The sequence below is a fragment of the Panthera uncia genome (genome assembly GCF_023721935.1).
Source record: "Panthera uncia isolate 11264 chromosome C1 unlocalized genomic scaffold, Puncia_PCG_1.0 HiC_scaffold_3, whole genome shotgun sequence".
Lineage (NCBI taxonomy): Eukaryota > Metazoa > Chordata > Mammalia > Carnivora > Felidae > Panthera > Panthera uncia.
The window spans coordinates 34,047,034-34,061,665 of NW_026057584.1; the positions used below are offsets into that span (position 1 = coordinate 34,047,034).

At 38.4% G+C, this 14,632-nt stretch overlaps 1 protein-coding gene across 7 annotated transcripts in view; it reads left to right on the plus strand.

Moving 5' to 3' along the window:
- Positions 1 to 14,632, plus strand: part of C2CD6 (C2 calcium dependent domain containing 6) — a 150,473-nt gene that overhangs the window by 98,467 nt on the left and 37,374 nt on the right. For all 7 annotated transcript variants that reach the window (XM_049615184.1, XM_049615183.1, XM_049615185.1 and 4 more), the window contains one exon: positions 3,564 to 3,621. In XM_049615184.1, coding sequence (XP_049471141.1) covers positions 3,564 to 3,621 — 58 coding nt within the window. The remainder of the gene's footprint in view (positions 1 to 3,563; positions 3,622 to 14,632) is intronic.

The following is a 14,632-nucleotide window of genomic DNA, read 5'->3' on the forward strand; positions in this document are numbered from 1 at the left end:
ACTGATAAGACATTTCTATAAAGAAGACACACAAATGACGAACAAGTACATGAAAAGTTGTTTAATGTCACTAATCATCAGGGAACTACAAATCAAAACCACTATGAGATATCACACCTGTTATGATGGAATCTATCAAAAACCAACCAACTAAAGAAAATGTAATAAATATTGGTGAGAATGTGGAGAAAAGGGAACTCTTGTACATGGTTAATGAAAATGTAAATTTGTCACAATGGAAAAAAATACAGATGTTACTCAAAAAACTAAGAATAGAACAAACATATGATTCAAGAATCCTACTTCTGGGCATATCCAAAGGAATTAAAACCAGATCTTGAAGAGATATCTGCATTCCCATGTTAAGTGCAGCATTATTTACAATAGCCAAGACATGGAGGCAACTTAAATGTCCATTGAAGTACAAATGAATAAAGGAAATGTGGTATATACATACAATGAAATATTAACCATGAGAAAGAAGAAAATTCTTTTTGCAACAATATGGATGAACCTGGAGTAAATTATGCTAAGTGAAGTAAACCAGACACAGAGAGCAAATACTGTATTATACCACTCATATGTTGAATCTAAAGTAGTCAAACTCATAGAAACAAAGAGTGAAGTAGTCCACGGTTTGGAGGAGGAAAACAGGTATTAGTCAAAGGGTGCAAAGGTTAGGTTATACAACATAAATAATTCCTGGAGATCTACTGTACAACATAGTGCCAATGGTTAAAAATACTGTATTGTATACCTAAAAATTTGCTAAGAGAGTAGATCTTAAGTGTTCTTATCACAGAAAATTATAATGAATTACAAGTAGGGGGTGCCTGGCTGGCTTAGAAGAGCATGCACCTCTTGATCTTGGGGTTGTGAGTTTGAGCCCCACATTGTGTGCAGAGATTACTAATAAAGAAAAGAAATGAGAATATAAATTGGTGCACCCACTATGGAAAACAGTATGGAGGTCCCTCAAAAAATTTTAAAATAGAACTACCATATGGCCTCCACTTCTGGTATTTATATAAAGAAAACATCTGGTATTTATATAAAGAAAACAAAATCACTGTCTGGAAAAGATATCTACACCCCCATGTTCTTTGCAGCATTATTTACAACAGCCAAGACATGAAACAACCTAGTTATCAATTGACAAATGAACAGATAAAGAAAATGTGGTGTTTATATACAATGGAATATTATTCAGCCATAGAACAGAAAGAAATTTTGCCATTTGCAAAAATATGGACAGACCTTGAGGGTGTTATGTACAGCATGGTAACTATAGGTAATGATACTGTATTGTATGTATATTTGAAAGTTGCTAAGAGAAAAAAATTATGAAAATTGTCACCACAACAAAATTGTAACTATGTCTGGTGATGTATGTCAACTTATTGTAATCAATCATTGTGGTGTGTGTGTGTGTGTGTGTGTGTGTGTATATATATATATATACACATCAGAATGATTATGTATATACAATATATATACACATATATATATAATGTACATCTAAAACTAATATACTAGATGTGAGTTATATATCAGTAAAATAATATTTTTTAAAGCATGTAGGAAATAAAAAGTTACAAACCAAAAGTACAATAATACTGGCTTTTATATTTACCTATTTGATTACCTTTTCCAGAGTTGTTACTATGGATTTGAGTTACTGTCTAGTGTCCTATCCTTTCAACCTGAAAGACTCATTTAGCATTTCTTTTAAAGCAGAAATATTAGTGACAAACTCCCCCAGCTTTTGTTGATATGGGAGTGCCTTAATTCTTGTTAATTTTTACATTTTTTAATGTTTATTTTATTTCTGAAAGAGAGCATGAGCAGAGGAGGAGAGAGAGAGACACAGAATTGGAAGCAGGCTCCAGACTCTGAGCTGTCAGCACAGAGCCCTAGGCGAGGCTTGAACTCACAAGCCATGAGATCATGACCTGAGCCGAAGTCACACGCTCAACCAACTGAACCACCTGGCACCCCCTTGTTCATTTTTTTAAAGGATGGTTTTGCTTGTTACTGAATTATAGTTGACGGTATTTTCTATGTACTGATGTATGTAGTTTCTGATGCGAAACTGACTGCTAATCTTACTGAAGAACTTTTGTATATGATGAGTCTTTTCGTGTTCCATTTGAGTTCTTGCTTTGTCTTTTTCTTTTGGCAGTTTGATTTATAATATGCTTTGGTGTTTATCTCTTTTGAGTTTATCCTTCTTGGAGCTTGTTAAGCATTTGGATGTGTAGATTCATGCCTTTCATCATATTTGGGAAATGTTTGGGAATTATTTCGTCAAATATTCTTTCCAATCTTTTCATTCCTCTGTGATTCCCATAATGTGTATATTGGTGCACTTGAAGATGCCAAAATTCTTTCTGATTCAGAATTTCTCTTTGGTTCCTTTTTATAATTTCTGTCTCTATATTCTCATTTTGTTTATACATCATTTTCTTAGTTTCCTTTATTCTTTGTCCATGGGTCCTTTTAGCTCTTTGAGCACATCTAAGAAAGTTGTTTAAAAATATTTGTCTAGTAAGTCCAATTTCTGTTTTTTTCTTAGGGGTTATTCCTATCAATTTATTTTTATGAATGTCCATATTTCCTGTTTCTTTGTATGCCTTTTAATTTTTTTCTGGAAATTGGGAATTTTAAATATTATAATGCAATTCTGGGAATTAGATTTTCCTCCTTCATCAAGGGTTATTGCTGTTGATTTTTTGAGGGCTGCAGTCCTCAGTTTCTTTAGCGACCTATTCAAGCTTTTTTTTTCTTTTTGCAAAGACTGTATTCCTCGTCATTTGTAGTCAGTCATTGTCGTTTCTGTTCCATTATCTCAGTGGCCAGCTAATGACTTCACAGATTTTCTTAAACACAAAAATTTAGTTGTCCTTTTCTTTATTGACCAGTCCCCTGGATGCTATAAGTTTTGCATTAGATTTAGAGTTTGAAATAGTTGATCTTGCAAGTGATGAATCACTACATTCTACCCCTGAAACCATTATTACACTATATATTAACTAACTTGGATTTAAATAAAATTAAAAAATAAAAATTTTCTGTGAAAGGAGGAAAAAAAGAAATAGTTGATCTCCAACTTTGACAGTTTATATTTATTTCAATGGAGAGAACAGTTCTGTAAGTACTCTACTCCACCATTTTCCTTAATGTCACTTCTCCCTTCTCATTTGCTATATACTTTCTCTGATATTAATTTTATTTTTATTTTATCCTTTTAAGTTACAAAATATTTTTGTTTCCTGTGGCTTGGAAAGAGCAAGAATAGGTCAATGATATAGAAAAATAATGCCACTTTTAAAAATGATTTTCATTTCCTACCTTAACAACCTACTAATACAATGTTTAAGCTATGCAAGTTATCTTACCACCTCCAGTTGCACTGATTACATTGTAAATGAATTACTTTCCTTAATATGATAAAGCCAAGTGGTAACATTGGATCTCATTTCATTACTTAAAGCCATCAATATGTTATTTAAAAGTCATATTGATATTTAATCAATTTTTCTATTCCTTTTTTTTAATTTCAGAGTCACCGTCATTCAGTTAGCACAAGGAATGAAACTGTAAATCTTACTGATGCTGAGGGTAAGTTATTTGTATATGTACTGTTTTGATTTTCAAATATTCAGTGAAATTGAGAATAAGAACTCACCTAAAATAATTATGATCAAGACTTTCCTTCAAAATATAAATTATACTATGATGTTTTGTAACTATTGGCACAAAAAATGTATGGAATTTTAATATTAATGGGAAATTAAGCAAAGCAAATTAAAATCCTTTATAATATTTATTTTACATGATTATATTATTACTAAACCATCTATTATGTTTGTTTACAAACGTTTTGTCTACCCTGTAAATCTACCTACTGAAGAGATTTTTCTGATCCAAAAAGATGTTCACTGATATCATTATGAAGACACGTTTGACATATCAGTAAACCCAAAGGAGATAATCAAAATATTTAACAACTAGTACATGCATAAGCATGGAACAAGCAAATTAGACAATACCATTGGGTCAGAGTTCTGGTGAACCCTACTATACTTTATTGGGATGAAAGGAAATGGAGATTTCTAAGGGAATCAGACAACTAGGGCAATGAATGTAAAGTGGACATTTGAACATCTTGAGGCAAAATTTTTATAAATTAATACAGAAATGTTTTAATATTTAACAATTGTAACAGTCATAATTGTGTAGTGATTGAATAGCCATCCAGAGGAGATGGCAGTAATCTAATTAAAATGAAGAGAAAATAAGATAACTAGAACACTTGACAGGAATGATGAGCAAACAAGCACACTTTTTTGTAACATGGAAAAAGTTCTCCAACACCCAACTTATGGAATATCAGATGACAGTGTACTTGAGAAGTATGTTTTTAGAACAAAGCCCCCAAAAGGGAAATTTTGCTTATTTGAATAGATGAATATAGTGAAATAAATATAATTAGAAATTAGTGCCTTAGGCATATATGTTTTGTATTTATATATGTATACATATGTATATGTATTTATACACTTGTTCTATACATTAATACCAATTCTAAAAACATATATGGGGGTACAAGAAGCTATTTTGTAATATAGGATGTCAGTTTCAGGAATTAATACTTTAAATGTCAGGAAAGTTTGGGGTGCCTGGGTGGCTCAGTTGGTTGAGCATCCGACTTTGGCTTGGGTCATGATCTCCTGGTTCACAGGTTCAAGCTCTGTATCAGGCTTTGTGCTTACAGCTCAGAGCCTGGAGCCTGCTTTGGATTATGTGTCTCCCTCTCTGTCTGCCCCTCCCCAATTCACTCTCTCTCTCTCTCTCTCTTTCTGTCTCTCTCAAAAATAGATATTTAAAAATATTTTTTAAAATAAATGTCAGAAAAATTTTTATCAAGTAATAGAAAATATTTCTGAGGGGATAAACTGTATCTCACCCCTGCCTTGCTACTAGTTCTGTGACCTTAGGTAATCATTTGTCTTGCAAAAGCCTTAATTTTCCCATTTTCAAAATGAAAGCATAGAACTAGATACTAAGAATAAAGTTTTCAGAACTTTCCTTGTCATTGCCTGACATTGCCTTATTCAATCATCATAGTTTTGTAAACACTTCCCATACATTTATTTGATCTTCATACAGCACTGTATGGTTCACACTGATCCAGTCACCTCTGAAAGGTGAAGAACCTTTATAAGCAGCATCAAATCAAATATGGGATTGGAAAGAACATCTATAGCATACCTTTTTAAAAATAAGTAAATGCTTAGAGAGAAAACAGGACTTAGTTCCTTCTTGCTCACTTCTATCTTGCTCTTGGGCTTTCTCATTTTTACAATGGGAAAAATGATTTTAAGATGACTGGGTCTCCTATTTCTAAGTCTATATTCCTAAATTTATATCTGAATAGAGCTTTAAAAAATTAAGATTCCTAAATACATATTTTAAATGGTTTTGTTATACTTTAAAAACAAACAAGGAAAAAAAGACCAAAACAAAACAAAAACCAGACTCTTAAACATAGAGAACAAACTGGTGGTTACCAGGAGGGAGGTGGGTGGGGGAATGGGTGAAATAGGTAAAGGGGATTGACAGTATACTTACTGTGATGAGCACTGAATAATATATAGAATTGTTGAATCACTAAATTGTACACCTGAAACTAATATTGATGTTAATTATATTGGAATTTAAAAATACATACATAAGAAAAAATGGTTATGTTATATTTTGCAAACTGACAATCAGTTTACTCATGCAGACCAGTCTTATCTAATTAACCCAATCTATTATAAATACTTTATATGAGGGAGGGAGCTAAGATGGTGTCATAGCAGGAGGATGCTAGGCTTGCCTAATCCCTTGAACACAGCTAGATAACTATCAAATCATTTTGGTTTTTTACATTTTTATATATTTTTTTAATGTTTTTATCTTTTGAGAGAGAGAGACAGAGTGTTAGTGGGGGAGGGGCAGAGAGAGAGAGAGAGGGAGACAAAGAATCTGAAGCAAGCTCCAGGCTCCGAGCTGTCAGCACAGAGCCCAATGTGGGTCTCGAACTCACAAGCTGTGAAATCATGACCTGAAGTCAGGCACTTAACTGACTGAGCCACCCAGGTACCCCTACATTTTTTTAAATGTTTATTTATTTTTGAAGGAGACAGACAGGGCGTGAGCTGGGGAGGTGCAGAGAGAGAGGGAGACACAGAACCTTAAGTGGGCTCTGGGCTCTGAGCTGTCAGCACAGAGCCCAATGTGGGCTTGAACCCATGGGCTGTGAGATCATGACCTGAGCCAAAGTCAGATGCTTAACTGGTTGAGCCACCCAGGCGCCCCCAAATCATTTTGAATACCCAAGAAATCCACCTGAGGACTGACAGACTAAACTGTACAACTAAAGGGACAAGAGAGGCCACACTGAGGAAGTTAGGAAGTGCAGAGATATAGTTTGGGGGAGAAACGGATCATAGGTGCTGAGGAAGGGAGGGAGCCCTGGTTGTGGAGAAAGGTGAGAGAGAGTAGAGCACCCTTCCCCATTGCCATTGGTTGGGAAAATGAGAGGGGCTGATTTTCATGACTTTGCAACCAGCAGGGCTCAAAGACTGGAGTTTTGGAGGTCAGTGGGCTTGGCTGAGATAGAGACCTGAGGGTGCTACCCTCCTACTCCTGGAGAGAAGGCAGGCAAGCAACTCCAGGGCAAATGATGTGATCTGAGGATCACCTAAGGCACATGAGGAGAGACTGGTTGCTCTACTTGGAGCACAACTGTGAGAGGTGGCATTCAGAGAGTTGCCTCTCCAAAGATAAGAGAACCAGTGGGTGCATTTTTCTCCCCCATGCCTTAGCATAGGCACAGAGACACCTGCTGAAGGCAGCAACCTGGACATAGGCTGTTGAGCCTGCTTATTCCAATTCCCATACCATTGTACTCTGGTGTGACAGCCTTCTTGGTCAAACATGCACCAGTCCCAGCACAGCAAGACCCACTCCCAGAAGACCAGCGCACGTCCCTACTGGTCCCTAAAGTTTGGAGTTTTAAAAGTTAGCAGGCTTGGCTGAGATAGAGCCCAAAGTGTACTGTGATGCTCCAGGCAGACAAGCAACACAGTGATGACAACATGAAAACAGCAATCCGAAAAACACCTGGGACATGTGAGGGGGAAATCATTCGCTCTTCTAGGAGTGCTTCCCTGAGAACAGCAAGAACGATGTTCCAACTCTAGGGACAAAGGAGCTGGCTGGTGTCATTCCCCTCTTCCCCACCTTGGCATAAACCAACTTCAGTAAACAGCACCACACCAAGACTGGCTGAATAACCTGATTACATCAAGTCACACCCCCCTGCACTCTGTTGGTACTGCTTTCCTTGGGCAAGTGTCCCTAAGGACCAGTGCGGTGGGCCCCTTCCCCAGAAGACTAGAAGAAACACTTGCATGCACCATGTCTACCAACCATACAGATCTGCTAGTCTTCTGTTATAATGGAAGTAGCATCAGGTCTCATTTAACAAGCAGATCAGAGCACACCTAGTTAAAACTCATCATACTCTGGCCAAGGTCCAAACACTACCCACTGCAGGCAAGGAGAACCTCTGCAGGTGAATGACCTGTGGGATAGAACAGCGAAAACACAGCAGAAGAGAGCATGAAGCACACACCACAGACACTACCTGAAGCACCAGGCCCTGGACACAATATGACTTCTTCTTCATAAAGCCATTACTCTAAGGAGCAGGAACAAAACTGGATTTTCTACCACATGGAAAAATACAGAGACTTAGACAAAACGCCAAGATGGAGGAATTCATTCCAAAGAAAGAACAAGAAAGAACCAGAGATATATTTGAAACAGATATAGGTGATATCCCTGATGGAGAATTTAAAACAATTGTAAAGATACTTGTTGGGTTTGACAAAAGCATAGAAAACATCAGGAAGACTCGTGCCACAGAGATAAGAGTAATAAAACAATCAGAGGAAGCTGGTCTCGGAAGATAGCAGCCTAGGAGGATGCTGGGCTCACAGCATCCTGCTGATCACTTAGATTCCACCTACACCTGCCTAAATAACCCAGAAAACTGCCAGAAGACTAGCAGAACAGATTCTCTGGAGCCAAGCACAGACGAGAGGTAAGAGGCCCACAGAAGAGGGTAGGAAGGGTGGAGAGCTGGTGCATGCTACACGGACTGGCAGGAGGGAGCCGGGGCAGAGGGGCAGCCCACGGGCCAAGCAGAGGCCCCAAGTCTGGCTGGCAAAAATGGAGGGGCTAGACGGAGTGTATTCAGACAGCAAGCGGGACTTAACATCTGGAAGGTTATAAGTTAACAGCTCTGCTCAGAGAGTGAGAAGGCTAGAGGACAATAGGAGGGAGAGTTGTTGAGCCCCGGACGACAGAGCTCAGCTTGGTGGGGAACAAAGCCGCTCGCCAGCACCATCTCCCTCGCCCATCCCCCAAATTCCCAAAGGGAACGAGTTCCTGCCAGGGAATTTGATTGTACCCCGCAAACACCCAAGGCTGTGTTTCTATGGATCCATCCCTCTGGCGGTGGGTCTGACTCTCTCCTGATGCCACAGGACCCCTCACGAAGCAGATTACCAAAGGTAAAACGAGCTGAGCCTGCCCCTCCCACCCCTGTGCACCTTGCCGATCCACCCTAGCTAATACACCAGATCCCCAGCACCACAAGCCTGGCAGTGTGCAAGTAGCCCAGACAGGCCACGCCACCCCACAGTGAATCCCGCCCCTAGGGGAGGGGAAGAGAAGGTACACACCAGTCTGACTGTCCCAGTGGTGGGCTGGGAGCAGACATCAGGTCTGACTGCAGCCCTGCCCACCAACACAAGTTATTCAAGACAGCACAGGGGAAGTGCCCTGCAGTTCCACACCACTCCAGGGACTATCCAAAATGATGAAACAGAAGAATTCCCCTCAAAAGAATCTCCAGGAAATAACAACAGCTAATGAACTGATCAAAAAGGATTTAAACAATACAACAGACAGTGAATTTAGAATATTAGTCATAAAATTAATCGATGGGCTTGAAAACAGTATAGAGAACAGTAGAGAATCTATTGCTACAGAGATCAAGGGACTAAGGAACAGCCAGGAGGACCTAAGAAATGCTATAAATGAGCTGCAAAATAAAATGGAGACAACCACAGCTCGGATTGAAGATGCAGAGGAGAGAATAGGTGAACTAGAAGATAAAATTATGGAAAAAGAGGAAGCTGAGAAAAAGAGAGACAAAAAATCCAGGAGTATGAGGGGAAAATTAGAGAACTAAGTGATGCACTAAAGAGAAATAATCTACGCATAATTGGTATTCCAGAGGAGGAAGAGAGAGGGAAAGGTGCTGAAGGTGTACTTGAAGAAATCATAGCTGAGAACTTCCCTGATCTGGGGAAGGAAAAAGGCATTGAAAGCCAAGAGGCACAGAGAACCCCCTTCAGACATAACTTGAATCAATCTTCTGCACGACATATCATAGTGAAACTGGCAAAATACAAGGATAAAGAGAAAATTCTGAAAGCAGCTAGGGATAAACGTGCTCTAACATATAAAGGGAGACCGATAAGACTCGTGACGGATCTCTCTACTGAAACTTGGCAGGCCAGAAAGGGATGGCAGGAGATCTTCAATGTGATGAACAGAAAAAAATATGCAGCTGAGAATCCTTTATCCAGCAAATCTGTCATTTAGAATAGAAGGAGAGCTAAAGGTCTTCCCAAACAAACAAAAACTGAAGGAATTCATCACCACTAAACCAGCCCTAAAAGAGTCCTAAGGGGGATCCTGTGAGACGAAGTACCAGAGACATCGCTACAAGCATGAAACCTACAGACATCAAAATGACTCTAAACCCATATCTTTCTATAATAACACTGAATGTAAATGGACTAAATGCGCCAACCAAAAGACATAGGGTATCAGAATGGATAAAAAAAACAAGACCCATCTATTTGCTGTCTGCAAGAGACTCATTTTAGGCCAGAGGACACTTTCAGATTGAAAGTGAGGGGATGGAGAACTATGTATCATGCTACTGGAAGTCAAAAGAAAGCTGGAATAGCCATACTTATATCAGACAAACTAGACTTTAAAGGCTGTAACAAGAGATGAAGAAGGGCATTATATAATAATTACAGGGTCTATCCATTAGGAAGAGCTAACAATTATAAATGTCTATGCGCCGAATATGGGAGCCCCCAAATACATAAAACAATTACAAACATAAGCAACCTTATTGATAAGAATGTGGTCATTGCAGGGGACTTTAACACTCCACTTACAGAAATGGATAGATCATCTAGACACAGGATCAATAAAGAAACAAGGGCCCTGAATGATACATTGGATCAGATGGGCTTGACAGATATATTTAGAACTCTGCATCCCAAAGCAACAGAATATACTTTCTTCTCGAATGCAAATGGAACATTCTCCAAGATAGATCACATACTGGGTCACAAAACAACCCTTCATAAGTATACAAGAATTGAGATCATACCATGCATACTTTCAGACCACAATGCTATGAAGCTTGAAATCAACCACAGGAAAAAGTCTGGAAAACCTCCAAAAGCATGAGGTTAAAGAACACCCTACTAGGAATGAATGGGTCAACCAGGCAATTAGAGAAGAAATTAAAAAATATATGCAAACAAACGAAAATGAAAATACAACAATCCAAACGCTTTGGGATGCAGCGAAGGCAGTCCTGAGAGGAAAATACATTGCAATCCAGGCCTATCTCAAGAAACAAGAAAAATCCCAAATATAATATCTAACATCACCTAAAGGAAATAGAAGCAGAACAGCAAAGACAGCCCAAACCCAGCAGAAGAAGACAAATAATAAAGATCAGAGCAGAAATAAACAATACAGAATCTAAAACTGTAGAGCAGATCAATGAAACCAAGAGTTGGTTTTTTGAAAAAATAAACAAAATTGATAAATCTCTAGCCAGGCTTCTCAAAAAGAAAAGGGAAATGACCCAAATAGACAAAATCATGAATGAAAATGGAATTATTACAACCAGTTCCTCAGAAATACAAGCAATTATCAGGGAATACTATGAAAAATTATATGCCAACAAACGACAACCTGGAAAAAATGGACAAATTCCTAAATACCCACACTCTTCCAAAACTCAATCAGGAGGAAATAGAAAGCTTGAACAGACCCATAACCAGTGAAGAAATTGAATCGGTTATCAAAAATCTCCCAACAAATAAGAGCCTAGGACCAGATGGCTTTCCAGGGGAGTTCTACCAGACGTTTAAAGCAGATATAATACCTATCCTTCTCAAGCTGTTCCAAAAAATAGAAAGGGAAGGAAAACTTTCAGACTCATTCTATGAAGCCAGTATTACTTTGATTCCTAAACCAGACGGAGACCCAGTAAAAAAAGAGAACTACAGGCCAATATCCCTGATGAATATGGATGCAAAAATTCTCAATAAGATACTAGCAAATCAATTCAACAGCATATAAAAAGAATCATTCACCATGATCAAGTGGGATTCATTCCTGGGCTGCAGGGCTGGTTCAACATTCACAAATCAATCAACGTGATACATCACATTAATAAAAGAAAAGGTAAGAACCATATGTTCCTCTCAATCCATGCAGAAAAGGTATTTGACAAAATTCAGCACCCTTTCTTAATAAAAACCCTTGAGAAAGTCGGGATAGAAGGAATACTCTTAAATATCACAAAAGCCATTTATGAAAAGCCCACAGCTAACATCATCCTCAATGGGGAAAAGCTGAGAGCTTTTTCCCTGAGATCAGGAACACGACAGGAATGTCCACTCTCACCGCTGTTGTTTAACATAGTGTTGGAAGTGCTAGCATCAGCCATCAGACAACAAAAGGAAATCAAAGGCATCAAAATTGGCAAAGATGAAGTTAAGCTTTCACTTTTTGCAGATGACATGATGTTATACATGGAAAATCTGATAGACTCCACCAAAAGTCTGCTAGAACTGATACATGAATTTAGGAAAGTCGCAGGATACAAAATCAATGTACAGAAATCAGTTGAATTCTTATACACTAATAATGAAGCAACAGAAAGACAAAGAAACTGATCCCATTCACAATTGCACCAAGAAGCATAAAATACCTAGGGATAAATCTAACCAAAGATGTAAAAGATCTGTATGCTGAAAACTATAGAAAGCTTATAAAGGAAATTGAAGAAGATATAAAGAAGTGGAAAAATATTCTGTGCTCATGGGTTGGAAGAAGAAATATTGTCAAAATGTCAATACTACCCAAAGCTATCTACACATTCAATGCAATCCCAATCAAAATTGCACCAGCATTCTTTTTGAAGCTAGAACAAGCAATCCTAAAATTCATATGGAACCACAAAGGGCCCCGAATAGCCAAAGTAATTTTGAAGAAGAAGACCAAAGCAGGAGACATCACAATCCCAGACTTTAGCCTCTACTACAAAGCTGTCATCATCAAGACAGCATGGTATTGGCACAAAAACAGACACATAGACCAATGGAATAGAATAGAGACTCCAGAATTGGACCCACAAAAGTATGGCCAACTAATCTTTAACAAAGCAGGAAAGAATATCCAATGGAAAAAAGACAGTCTCTTTAACAAATGGTGCTGGGAGAACTGGACAGCAACATGCAGAAGAATGAAACTAGACCACTTTCTCACACCAGTCACAAAAATAAACTGAAAATGGATAAAGGACCTGAATGTGAGACAGGAAACCATCAAAACCCTAGAGGAGAAAGCAGGAAAAGACCTCTCTGACCTCAGTCATACCAATTTCTTACTTGACATATCCCCAAAGGCAAGGGAATTAAAAGCAAAAATGAACTACTGGGACCTTATGAAGACAAAAAGCTTCTGCACAGCAAAGGAAACAATCAACAAAACTAAAAGGCAACCAACGGAATGGGAAAAGATATTTGCAAATGACATATCGGACAAAGGGCTAGTATCCAAAATCTATAAAGAGCTCACCAAACTCCACACCCAAAAAACAAATAACCCAGTGAAGAAATGGGCAGAAAACATAAATAGACACTTCTCTAAAGAAGACATCTGGATGGCCAACAGGCACATGAAAAGATGCTCAACGTCGCTCCTCATCAGGGAGATACAAACCAAAACTACACTCAGATATCACCTCATGCCAGTCATAGTGGCCAAAATGAACAAATCAGGAGACTATAGATGCTGGAGAGGATGTGGAGAAACAGGAACCCTCTTGCACTGTTGGTGGGAATACAAACTGGTGCAGCCACTCTGGAAAACAGTGTGGAGGTTCCTCAAAAAATTAAAAATAGACCTACCCTATAACCCAGCAGTAGCACTGCTAGGAATTTACCCAAGGGATACAGGAGTACTGATGCACATGGGTGCTTGTACCCCAATGTTTATAGCAGCACTCTCAACAATAGCCAAATGATGGAAAGAGCCTAAATATCCATCAACTGATGAATGGATAAAGAAATTGTGGTTTATATACACAATGGAGTACTACGTGGCAATGAGAAAGAATGAAATATTGCCCTTTGTAGCAACATGGATGGAACTGGAGAGTGTGATGCTAAGTGAAATAAGCCATACAGAGAAAGACAGATACCATATGTTTTCACTCTTATGTGGATCATAAGAAACTTAACAGAAACCCATGGGGGAGGGGAAGAAAAAAAAAGAGGTTAGAGTGGGAGAGAGCCAAAGCATAAGAGACTGTTAAAAACTGAGAACAAACTGAGGGTTGATGAGGGGTGGGAGGGAGGGGAGGGTGGGTGATGGGTATTGATGAAGGCACCTTTTGTGATGAGCACTGGGTGTTGTATGGAAATCAATTTGACAATAAATTTCATATATTGAAAAAAAAAACAGACAGAAATGAGAAATGCAGTGACTGAGATTTAAAACAGATTGGATATAATGACCACAAGGATGAAAGAAGCAGAGGAGTAAGTGATATAGAAGATAGAATAATGGGCATCCAGGGGGCGGCTCAGTCTTTTTAGCATCCAACTCTTGACCTCAGTTCAAGTCTTGATCTCAGTGCTATAAATTCAAGCCCCACATTGGGCTCCACACTGAGCGTGAAGCCTACTTAAAAAAAAAAATGAAGATAGAATACTGGACAAAAGAAGCTGAACAAAAGAAAGGCGAATTATGGAACATGAGAATAGACTTAGAGAATTCAATGACTCCATCAAACAAAAACATTTGTATCATAGGAGTCCCAAAGAAAGAGAGAAAAGGAGGCAAAAGGTTTATTTGAGAAAATCACTCAAAACTTCCATAATCTGGAGTAGCAAACAGACATCCAAATCCAGGAGGCAGAGAGAACTCCATCAAAATCTACAAAAACAGGCCAATACCAATACATGTTGTAGTTAAATTTGCAAAATACAGTGATAAAAAATCCTAAAATCAGCAAGAAAAAAGAAGTCCCTAACCTATAAGGGAAGACCCATAAGGCTAGCTGCAGATCTCTCCACAGTACCTTGGCAAGCTTGAAGGGAGTGGCATGGTATATTCAAAGTGCATAATGAGAAAAATCTGCAGCCAAGTATATTCTGTCCAACAAGCCTATCATTCAGAA